Source organism: Myotis yumanensis, unplaced genomic scaffold, assembly GCF_028538775.1.
Source record: "Myotis yumanensis isolate MYYU_CA2020_CCGP unplaced genomic scaffold, mMyoYum1.0.hap1 SCAF_3, whole genome shotgun sequence".
Taxonomy (NCBI): domain Eukaryota; kingdom Metazoa; phylum Chordata; class Mammalia; order Chiroptera; family Vespertilionidae; genus Myotis; species Myotis yumanensis.
Genome location: NW_027223754.1, coordinates 70014650 through 70027019, shown reverse-complemented (window position 1 = coordinate 70027019; position 12370 = coordinate 70014650). Strand labels below are relative to the sequence as shown.

Genomic DNA, 12370 nt, shown 5'->3' with positions numbered 1-12370 from the left:
GGAAGCTTCCTAGGAGCCAGAGAGCATCTGCCGCATGAGGTCCTTTCTGTCTTACAGTATGGCTGGGGCTCTAACTGTTTGATCTGATAATAATTGTTCAGACTTCAAAATAGTTGTAGCCTTATCCTGGTTTTACAGATGTGAAACTCTCAAAATCAAGAGACTTACTTTCATAGATTAGTTTCTCTACTGGAAACCTAATGCTTTTACAAGCCATTATGATTAGAATGACTGATGCAGGCTTAGCTTTGTGTCGGAGCCAGTCACCTTTGTCCTATAAATCAAGTAGTGCTGTTACTTTAGTTCTATGGTATATTTGCATTTTTACTGTTACCATAGGACATTTAGGATGATTGCTTTCGATAGTTGTTTTGTTTTTTTTTAGTTATCTGTGTGTAGTGTGTTTCTGTAAACACCAATTAAATAACACTGGTTTCATTCCATGTAGGAAGCATTAAACAGTGTATGCAAGTTGTATTACCATTAAATTTTAACTACCTTCACTTAATATGCTTGAACTGCTGCCTTAAGCATCTAGAAGAAAAGCCAAAATATAACTATTGCTGCCTTTCTAACACCCATAATGCAGTTCCATATTAAACTGACATGTACGTTAGCCCAGAACAAGAACTATATATATAGCGTAGCTGCTTAGTTGCATTTGAGGTTTTCTAGTTATAGACATTGTGTAATGAGTGCAACTACTTCTCATAGTTCCTGGTATCATTTTCTGATAAATGAATTACTATATATTTAATGTAAAAATTCTTAATACTAAGTAGAATAAACTTTTGACTTTTTTCCAAAATAATAATAAAAATAATAATATCAATAACACTTCTTTAAGTGGGTTTTTTGGTTTTCACCCAGGACGTCCATTTCTAGCTTATGTGTTTTATTAAATATAACTGATAAATACATTTTTAATTTTGCTTTTGATAACTGGCAAAGTTTACAGAAGAAAAAATATATCTCATTAACTTGTTCCTAGCTTTCTAAACCTGAAGGCTTAACATTGTCCACATGAAAAGTGTTCAATTCACTATGTAGGGAAATTTAGAGCATTACACATGACATAGATAGTGGGTCTGCATTTAACAAGATAGGAATAAGAAACTTTGAAGTTTTTAAATAATCATGTCCGAGGTAAGAAAAAAGTAACTACCTTTACCTGTATTCAAGAACTAAGCAAATTAACAAAAAAAGAACACACTAGACTCAATGACATGCATATGATTCAATGAGTAATATTTTAAAATAAACATTGTGCTGACATCTCATTTATATATCAGCTGATGTGTTTATTAAGTATAACTAAGTTTATTGGAAAGAATATATTCAAAAGATCTTATTTTCACTGGTTTGGGTTAACAGATTTCTCACACTTAACTGCAGATGAAGATATGAATAGAAGATATTAATAGATATAAATTAATTCCTGTAATTTTATACTTTTTAAAAGCAGATATAGAAAATTAGAAAAATATTATGAAAAATAGAGCCCTATGTCTGGCTCTGCTATCAATTAGTAATATAACTTTGAGAAGACTCTTAATCTCTGAGTTTTATTATCTCTAAAAAGACAAGACTAAAATAATCACTGTTCTTTCCAAACACTAAAATAAATCTGTAATTTGTAATAACAGGAAAAGGAAATAGCGACTTTACAAATTTGTAACTTTAAACAAAGTTAATACACTAAAATTTCAGATTTTGAAGTAGTTGATAGTTTTGTTAAAATTTTTTTTTTTTAATATATTTTATTGATTTTTTACAGAGAGGAAGGGAGAGATATAGAGAGTTAGAAACATCGATGAGAGAGAAACATCGACTAGCTGCCTCCTGCACATCTCCCACTGGGGATGTGCCCGCAACCCAGGTACATGCCCTCGACCGGAATCGAACCCGGGACCTTTCAGTCCGCAGGCCGACGCTCTATCCACTGAGCCAAACCGGTTTCGGCAGTTTTGTTAAAATTTGATGAATAGGGTCATTTCTAATAAATATGAGTAACATGAATTATTTTTTAAAGAATAATAGTTCATTGACCCAGCATTAGAACATCAATTGTATGAGAAATTATATCAATGACAAGCCTGAAAATCTACTATCCATTGAAACTCAACTAATCTGAAATCTAGAGAGAAGACAAATTGTATCCAAAAATAACAGAAAACTGAACTGAAAAAGAAAAGCCATAAGCTTCGTCTCACTCCTGACATTATAATTTCCAGTTGTCACATTTTAATGCCCTAGACACCAAATAAACTCAAAACTGGTTTTCCCAGCAGCTATTAGTGAAACCCCTCCCAGCAAAAGTTTGAAAAGTGATTTCCATGGAAAAATAAAACATGGAAAGTAGTTGATCTTATATAAGAAATCCTATATAATAAAAGCCTAATATGCAAGTCAACTGATCAGTGGAATGACCTACAGAATGACAGGTCATATGACACACATTAACCACCATGGGGCACACACTCACCATAGGAGCTACCCCCAGCCCTCAGACCCTAGGCCAGCCAAGGCAAGTGCTAGTGGGTGCCCCCTGATTGCCCCACTGGTTGCCCCACAGATTGTCCCTGATTGCTGGCCAGGCCTAGGGACCCTACCTGTGCACGAATTTCGTGCACCAGGACTCTAGTAAGACTATAACAGTCCCTGTCCATCATTAAGAAATATTGTCAATTTCTACTTCTAGATTTATAAGAAGCGAATTTCTATTTCATTTTTATGACAACTTGAAGACCTTGGCTGCAGAGAAGAGTCTGGTCTTATTTTGTTTTGCTTTGTTGTGTTGATAACATCTTCATCTGTCATTAATCTCTGCCACCAAATTCACACTAACAGTCTAATTCCTGGAGGGCACTCAGTAATTGTGAACACCACCCAATCCCAAATGACAAAGATACCAATTCTTTAAAAGAGCTGAAGATTCAGTGAAGACCATAAAGCACTGCACAGAAAGGATTCCGTAGGGGGAAAGAATGAAGAATGGAAAGTACCTTCTCCTAGCATTTGAATAAGCAAACAAGTCTACTCATTACTCAGAAGATTATCAAGCAGTGAATAATAAAATGAGGACTGCCTGCCTTGGAGATAGGTCTTAGGTAATTAGGATCATAACATCAGAACCAAACGAACAGTACCCAGAGTCAAGTCAATTTTGACTTTCTGTGCTTTTATTTTCTCTAGCAGAACAATAATTCTCTCTCTCTCTCTTTCTTTTTATGCAGTTTCATCACAGTTAAGCCATGAAGAAATACCATGTAACAGAGTTTAGGAAATGATAAAGGTATTTTATATAGTATATGATACTGTATAAACGTAAAATAATCATTATTGTCATAGTTTTAAATGTAGATACCATTTAACATTTCTGTGTTGGATCAGAGAGAACCTCCTAGAAAAAAGGACTTTCTCATGAATTCTTGAACTTCAAATTGAGCCCAAGAGGGAGGCTAAATTTCTATCATGCTGGTCCTCATTAAAATGATCCCAAACTTTACCATCTATAAATCAACCATAAAAGGCTTTTGAAAGATGATTATCACATACATATCATGAATGCAAATCTACTCTTGGATATAACCCTGAATCCATTATGCTACATCTATTTTCTCTGTAATCAACACAGTGGCAATCTCTATTAGGGCAAGACTCATCCAATCAAGACATTAAATAGAACCTTGTTTTCATATATTAATTGGTCAAGAATAAAAGCAGAATACCTAGGAGACTGACGAGGTTGCTACACCTCTGGCTCTCAGTTCTATATTTAAGTCGGAAGAATTTGTCAGCTTTTTCCTCTTTCTGGTGTTCATTTTTACCTCACCTTGTTTAAATCCATCCTCTGCCATTGATCTTATAATTCTCTGGTGTGGTAGGAAGTAAGAGGAAGAGGAAGCAATACTAGAATGAATGCACAGTGACTGCTGGTTTTAAGGCAACCAAAACAACTCACATCATCCAGGCTGAAAACAAAAACATTGAATCTGTACACCCTCTTTTCTCTTCTATATATTCAGGACTAACATTAAGCTTGTGGCTCACTATATGGTTAGTTAGCTGAGGCTGAGGAGGCACACAACCTTTCTTTTATCCCACTATCCGCTCCTGAATAACAGCCAAGGCTGCTAGTAGCCTTCTCACTTACATATAAAATCACTAGAAGCCTGGTGCACAAAATTTCAGGGGGAGGTGGGGTAGGATCCCTCAGCCTGGCCTGAGCCCTCTCACAGTCTGGGACCTCTCAGGGGATGTCCACCTCTCAGAGGCTGTGATCCTACCTGTGGAGAAAAATGTTGCTTCGTCCGCCTGGAAAGATAGTGGATGAGGACAAGGGAGTATAGGAAGATTCCTTGCAGACTGAAAGCCTGGAGGGCCTCCTGGAAGAAAAGATATTTAATTCAGTTACAGATGCTGTCAGAATCAGGATGAGGGAGGAAGGGAAAGACCAGGTCATGTCCTTCTATGAGGATCCTAATAAAACGGTAAGTTAAACCAAACATACAACCAGGGCTAACGGGATAACTAGAGAGTTAAATAAGTTCTTTGTTCTTTGAAATTTACTACATTGTTAATTTGCTAAGCAAATAGTTAACTTGAAAAGACTTTTCTCTTGCTTTTCTTACAAGCAATCTCAGAACCAAGCAATCTTGGAACCTAGCCAGCCTTTGTTTTAGCCTTTAAATCTACCTCAGAACTTCAAAATTTCAATTTAATACAGTGAATTTACAACCAAGGTAAGAGCAACTGATAGAAATTTTTATTAGCTAAGTGGGCTGATTCCCTCTGTAATAGTGAGCAAAAGACTCTGAGAAAAATAAATCTCACAGTTGCTAGAGACTTTTGCAGACCATCATGGGTCCAGCCCAAACGTTTAGCCAGACTAATCAACAGAAATGCAGAATAAATCAAAGTAGCTCTCACTTCACAAAGACCCGTTAATGAGCAGCCAAGACAGACAAATAACCGTACTCACACTCTCTCAGTAGACTAGCTGAGCAGATAAATGGAACAATGCCCAACTCCCCATATGGGCATGGGGGCACTTCTGGCACCCATGTCCCAGAACAAAATTCTTTTTAAAAAAAAATATATTTTATTGATTTTTCACAGAGAGGAAGGGAGAGGGATAGAGAGTTGGAAACATCGATGAGAGAGAAACATCGATTAGCTGCCTCCTGCACACCTCCCACTGGAGATGTGCCTACAACCAAGGTACATGCCCTTAGCTGGAATCAAACCTGGGACCTTTCAGTCCACAGGCCGACGCTCTATCCACTGAGCCAAACCGGTTAGGGCCCAGAACAGAATCCTTGACCAATGTCTTGGTGAGAACCTACCAGAGGAGTTAAGACTGCGTCCAGTCCCCCTTCTCGGTAGCAAATTGGCTAGTCCTACACAAACAAACAGCTGTTCACTCAAAATTACTCAATTGAATCCCTTTTTAAAATTTTCAACATGCAATTGAGAATAGTGGGTTTACTTTGTCCTGACCCCATGATGATCGGTGGTGAGAAACAGACAAGGGAAGGGGTGACCTGTTTTCACAGATCCTCACGCAGATGCCTGCCTGGCTGTGTCCCTTGGGAGCTTAGGTTCGTCTTAGCTAAGGTGCACCCGTATAAACCTCAGGCCTGGTCACCTCCAAGTAGGGGTGAGTCACCGTTATGCCATATGATGAATCACGGAACCCCAGGTTGGGGCCCACTCGGACTCCATAACCGAAGTCGTGGAGCCACACAGAGGAGAGGAGATGGCAGGCCCTCTCCCTCCACACTCACACACTTTCACCAGACATTCACTCAGAGTTTAAACAATCTATCCAAATCCTAATTCCCAATTCCTGACTAATTGCCTAAGGGAGATCTATGGCTTCCCAGGAGGTGATCAAGCTCCCCTTCCACTCATTTGGAGTGGGCCTGACTGATAGGGGGTCGACGAAGACGACTGACCCTGACCCATTTTGATGAAGACAACAAATGTGGAAGGGGAAAATAAGACACCAACACAAAAGGCAGGCGAATGGCCAATGGCGGCCTTTGTTTGCCATTCTAACATATTTATTGCCTTCAAAGTCCCGCTAAAGTGATCAAGGCCAAAATCATCCCCCACGAGGAGATGTGGGTGATGATGGCCAAGCATATAAGGGAATGTGTCTGTCGGTGACCCTCCATCCCCTCATCATTCAGTATGCTCTGAGCTTCCGCATTCAATCTCTTCAAAGATCCCCAGGTGATAGGAGGAGCCACCTCTATCTGAAGACGCCTCCGCTGGGGTGTGTCCTGCAGGTTCAAACCTGCCATCTTCTCCTTTGTGGACCCGATTGCGAACTCGGTCACCATTGTCTGCGCCTTGAACCTCATGTTAGGGCTTCATCTGCTTTCCTGGCAGCCACAAAGGTCCTGTAGGGAGAGAAACATAAGCATACCCTCTTCCCCAAGTTAGTAGCTCTACCGGACCCTTCCCTATGGAGGACTCCTGGTCCCGATACCAGACTTTAGGGTGAGGCTTCTTTTCTTGAGGAATATAGTGCCTTTCAGCAGCTGTCTCCTCATGCTGCTGATTCAAAAATTTTAAAGAATAGGTTTCACTATTCAGTCTGTCTCTAGGGGTCATGCCTCTACTCTCCCTTTTTGTTTTAACAACATAGGCTTTAAAGTGGAGTGAGCTCTGATGAAATAGTAAAAGCAGCTGCTCATCCCTAGCAGTAAGAGCAGCCTTAGGAATTCTTTGACCATGTTGAACTGCATATTGAGAGTTACTGATAATATTTAATGGAGTATTGGGAAAGTGTTGTAATGCTAAAATCACAGTTCCAACCTAAGCTCACTGGGTGCTGGAATATCCTTTAGTAATAAATTTTTTCCAGCTTTCATGCTCATACCAGCAAATCCCAGCTATACCAGTCTTTCCGGAGCCATCAGTAAAAACAGTCATTGCATTCTCCATAGAAGTCAAAGAAATAACTCTAAAAGGTTGACACTGATCATGCTGAAAAATGTGTATCAGCTTATCACCAGTAAGTCTATACTTGATTTCTCCCACAAAATCAGCCATAGTTACCTGACCATGTATGCTATGATGAAGACGGCCCGGTAAGGTTGTGATGTCCTCGGTGAGTGTGATGCGGGCAGGGCGGGGGGCAACAGTGGCAGCCTGGCAGCCATGCAGTCGTCCTGAGGCAGTGGTGGCAGGAAGTCGGGGGGCATTGTCATCTCACCGTTCCACCTGGAGGAGCTCACCAACTGCCCAGCTTAGCAGCTGATAACAAACCAGAGGATAGACATCTAGGGGTCATACAGAGGCCACGCACCTGGAGCCCGAAGCTTGCTACGGCTTCCACAGATGCGCTCCCACAAACAAAGAACAGAGACAAAACCAACCAGACAAATGCAACCTAAGGTTGCCCAGACCAGGACCCCCAGACACCGTTGTTCCGCTGCATCCGAGGTTCCGCTGCGTCCAGCCCTCTTTTGAGTTCTAAAGGTAACATTCCACAGACAGATACCAGATTCTTACCTCCCCACTGGAGGTCCAGGTGGCTTGTCATTTTCGGATTGCAGTTTTGGGAGGAAAACACTCCGCCTCCCTGGGACCTCGGACAGGGACTGCAGTGTCCTCGCCTGGGGGTCCGGGGTGTCCAGCAGCAACTCGGCCTGAGTCGATCTCACAGGAGCCTCCAAATGTAATGGGGTGACCTGCGGAGACGACCACCAGGGACTCAGATCAAGATTCAGGAGCCTTTATTAAGCTGGCCAGCGACTACAGTCACAGCACCCTGCCGAAGCAAAGGCTGAAATGCAGCGCCGACTGCAGGAGTTACAGTGTTTTATTTGCAAAAACCACAAAGTTACAAAACCTTAATTCCCAACACAGTACAGTATCAGTACCTTCCTATCTATGTGTTCTAGGAACAGAGAGTACAACATGCTGGGAAGGGGCCATGAGACCACATCTCAAGGCCTGGCCTGTTGTCAGTACCTTCCTATCTATGTTTTAGGAACAGACAGCACAGCGCGCCCCATCTGGCCAAAGTGCCAGATATGCAGCCCAGCTCAACCCTCAGCTGTTTGCCTCCAACCTCTGGTTCATCTCCCATACCACTGACCTGCCTTCCTGGAGCTACTCACCTTCAAGATGACTGTGGTCCGCTTGACCGTCCACAATATGACTTAAAGAAAGTCATATTGGTTTGGTGTTTGTTTTTTCGTGATGTTCCTCTTTGGCGGATGACCCACAGGAAAGGCACCTTAAAAGAAACTGGAAGGCCCTCCTGGCCACCTCCCTCCAGGCCGGGGAGCTTTTATGGGCGGCTCCCTCACTGCTGCTGGTGGTGCTGTTGCTGCTCTTGCTGCTGGCACCGATCTCAATTGTATTGACCTGGTATGTACTTGTGATGGAGTTATCGGTGGTGGATTGTGAGGAAGAGGCGCCTTTGAATTCTATGATGGGTTTGGCAGGGACCCTAAACCTCTGGCAGTTTGGGGGGATGGAATGCTTTTTGGTCTTTCTATTAAGTGGCTGACCAACCTCTTGGCTCGAGCATTTGGTACTGGATCTACTGGTGAAAATGATACGGAAGGGCTTTACCTTGATGTGGCGGCCTGGCATCTTCGTTTTCATTGTAGTGAGAATAAGATATGTGCCCATTAAACTGTCAAATTTTCTGTGTCCTAATGAATCCTGGATGGATTCCCTCCTACAGCCAAAGTGATTCATCGCTCTTACTATTTCTGGGTCCACCCTACCCTTGGGAGGCTCCCTGTACGGCTTCATGATCTTCTTGTGGCCCTTATTCAGCCAACGGTCTTTCATCACGGCTTCCATGGTTGGTCTTTTGCTAGGGTCGACAGTGAGCAATTTTCTGAGAAGTTTTTGAGCCTTCTTTGATAATATGGATGGTACCTGGTAATCTCCACTTATTATCTGCCTCTTCACATTCGTAATGTTGTCCCCCTCAAACGGTGTCACCCCTGTCAGCATCCGGTATAATAATACCCCCAAACTCCACACGTCGGACTTTCGGCCATCATAGGTACAACCCTGCAACATTTCTGGGGCCGCATAGCCTATGGAGCCACAGAAGGTGGACAGCATATGATCTTTCACTTGCTTACTGTACCCAAAGTCTATTAATTTAATCGTCATATCATTATCTATTAGAATATTGCCTGGTGTTAGGTCTCTGTGGATGATGTTTTTTCGGTGGCAGTATTGGACCGCCGATACTACCTGACGGAACATGGTGCGGGCTTCTCCCTCGCTCATGGTGCCGTTGTCCTGCAAGTGTTCAAGTAAACTGTCTCCTTGGATGTTCTCCATAACTAGAAAAAACTTGTCCTCGGTGACGAGCACCTCAAACAGTTTGGCAATATTAGGATGGTTTACCTTTTTAAAACAATGGACTTCTTGGTAAAATCGAGGGATGCCCTTCCGTCTAACCGCCTTTATAATCACGTGTGCCCCGGTCAGTATGTGCTGAGCCAACCGCACCTCAGAAGATGGTCCCTTTTGGATGGTGTTCAGGAGGAGATAATCTCCAATACAGTGTCCCCTGTAGGGGGAAGGGCATGCACAGATATTAAACATGGCACCTTCCAAATAACACAAAAAGTAACAAAACAAGACAAACAGACAAAATTATAAAAAGAAAATGGCCAAAACAAGGTAAGGAATCCAAGTCCACCAGGTCACCAAAAATAAGCTTCCTGGGCTATAACGGACTAAAACCTCTGCTTGCTCAGGGTCTTATATAGGAGTGGTTTGCAATTTCATCACAGTGGTGCCTTATGAGGTCAGAACAAGAAATGGACCAATGACAGCTGGGGTGTGGTTTGCAATTCCCTCACAATGGCACCTTGTGAGGTCAGAGCAAAAAATGGACCAATGACAGCTGGGATGTGGTTTGCAATTTTCATCACAATGGTGCCTTATGAGGTCATTTCAGGAAACGGACCAAACACGGCTGGGGATAAGCTACAGTGATTTTCTAAGTTTTTGGTCTCATGACCCTTATACTCTGGGAAAAACAAAAAGGCAACCCACAAAGGGCTGTTTGTTTATGTAGGATTTAAATATTGCTATTTACTTTCTTAGAAATGAAAATCTGTAAGATGCACGTGCACAAACACACACGAAGGAAAAGTCTGACTGATTCTCATACTCTAGGCCTCAGTTCAAATGTCACCTGCTTAGAGAAGATGTCCCTGATCCATCTATTTCTACCTTCCTCACCCAGCTGGTCAGGTTTGTCGTCTTCATAGCACTGACCACAGTGTGGCTGATTCTTGTTTACCGACAGTCCTTCCCATGAAGGGAGGAGCGTGACTGGAGGGTTTCCTGTATCTAGCACAGTGAGTGGCAACAAAACAAGTATTTAATCAATATTTTTTCACTGGATTAACAGAAGAGTTTGGGAGAACAAAAGAAAATATGGCCAACTACTTATTTAATCAAAGTGATTCATAAAAAGATCTTAAAAAACTCAGCTTTTGGGGCAGATAAGATAGAACCGAGGAGGGCTGAAGTTTTGGTTTCCAGATATATATGTACTCAGGGAGGCTGAGGAAAGGCCACTGTTGGAGCCTTGTTGTAAAGATGAAAAGAGATGGTGTGTTCCTCCAATGGTGCTTGCTAAGGATGCAATAAATTTGGATCCAGCCACAGGTATTTTTACAACTTGAATATCCTTTTCCAGATGACACAAAGGACTTCTCTGGTGACCCTGAATAAGCCATTTACATATATCCCCGTGTTACTTAAATGAACCATTTCCTTGGACAGAAGTGATGCTGAGGCTTATTCATTTGCATTTATAAATACACTGAAATAGCTGGATGAAAGAATTTCTCTGAGGTACAAAATATGTTGGGGCAAATTCTACCCTTTCTGGAGGTAAAGAGGGACTAGGCAGGCTTGAGGACATTAGGGGAAGCCTCTGGCATATTAAGTTTCAAACTAACTACTTTGAGTACATCAGGTGTTTTAACCACTTGTATAACTTATTATTCTAGTAATTACTTTCCTTTAACATTTCCCTCCTAAAATCTCAGCTCTGTGTATAGGGAATCTTTAGAGGGAGCCTGTGAACTTTTAGATTGTGATTTTTACCTACATCAGTGACACTGAGCTCCTAAGCATGACAGTCTCTGATGTTGAGCTGATTGGGACCCAGATGGGGACATCTCATCAGAGATTAGAACAAGCTCAGAAAGGAGGACAGGGAAAATTTCAAAAGAAGCTGCCAGTCTATGAGTTAGTTATATCCATTTATAAGAATGGTCTTAATAGTTACTTAAGAAATAATACCAAGAGAATATTTTCTTAGCATAATGATCTCTTTCAGCAAGGTAAATACAGACTCAAAGATAAGACTTGTAATGTGTCTGACCGGCGTGGCTCATTGGTTGAGTGTTGACCTATGAACTAGGAGGTCACAGTTTGATTCCAGGTCAGGCATATGTCTGGGTTTTGGGTTGGTCCCCAGTAGGGGGCATGCAAGGGATAGCCAATCAATAATTCTCTCTCATCATTGATGTTTCTATCTCCCTCTCCCTTCCTCTCTGAAATCAATAAAATTGATTTTTTTTAAATACAGTTGATGTAAAACTGTCAAGGGAAAAGCCACACTCAATCATCTTTTTCAACGTACTAGCACCCTATCACTTGTAAGCCTGTGATTGTTCCCAAGTGAGCATATAGCTTTTTATGTTTATCTTGACCTTGTAGTTTTCTTACTGTGGGATAGAGGTGGGCAATAAGTAATTTTACTACTTGTTCTCGGGAGTAAGAAGGATTTTTTGCTTTACTGTGCCTGGCTCTTCCTGAATGAGGACTGAGTCTCTTGACCCTTTCAATGGATCCAGACAAGTCCAAGGAACTGCTCCTTCAGACCTTGATGCTCTTTTCTGTTCATCATATCTCTCAGGATATTCTTTACCTGCTTTACCTCCAAAATCTCTTCTTCCTCAGGAGGTAGCAGGGCCCCTTCTTGCTGCTCAGAGGCCATGCAAGGTTGCGTTCTTTCCAGGTCCAGTCCTGCATGTGTCCATGAGCCCACACCAGCTCATTACTAGGTGCTTCCTATACCTCAGCCAAGGTTCTGGTTGGATGAGTACCACGCATGGAGCCGCAGGAGAGGTTGCCCACATCCACCCTTAGGACTTAGGATTTCTTCTTGTCTCCTCATACATGAACTGTGTGAATGCCGTGGGGCCATTCTACTCATTGGCTCCTGAGTGCTTTAGCTCATATTTTCTCCTTTTGTGCCAAAGTTTTCTCAGCTTTTGAACTAGTTATCTTAACAGATGCCTATCACTCTATGCTGGCTGAAAAGGTGGAATGCAAAGACCCTAGGGACTGA

The 12370-nt window shown here is 42.0% G+C and overlaps 1 protein-coding gene across 1 annotated transcript; it reads right to left on the bottom strand.

Moving 5' to 3' along the window:
• Positions 1-7554: 7554 nt before the first annotated feature.
• LOC139006186 (serine/threonine-protein kinase MARK2-like) lies at positions 7555-12016 on the bottom strand. Its single transcript, XM_070408709.1, has 3 exons — positions 11902-12016; positions 8331-9602; positions 7555-7706 (listed from the first exon to the last, which is right to left on the bottom strand). Exons 1-3 carry the CDS (start codon positions 12014-12016, stop codon positions 7555-7557), a joined length of 1539 nt encoding a protein of 512 aa, XP_070264810.1.
• Between the last annotated feature and the right edge of the window lie 354 nt (positions 12017-12370).

Coding starts and splice junctions, on each gene's coding strand:
- LOC139006186 (XM_070408709.1), bottom strand. CDS start 12,016: ATGGCCTCTGAGCAGCAAGAAGGGGCCCTGCTACCTCCTGAGGAAGAA. Junction 9,603..11,901: donor GAACAGAAAAGAGCATCAAG/GTCTGAAGGAGC, acceptor GTTATTTGGAAG/GTGCCATGTTTAATATCTGT. Junction 7,707..8,330: donor CAACAGCACCACCAGCAGCA/GTGAGGGAGCCG, acceptor TCGTCTCCGCAG/GTCACCCCATTACATTTGGA.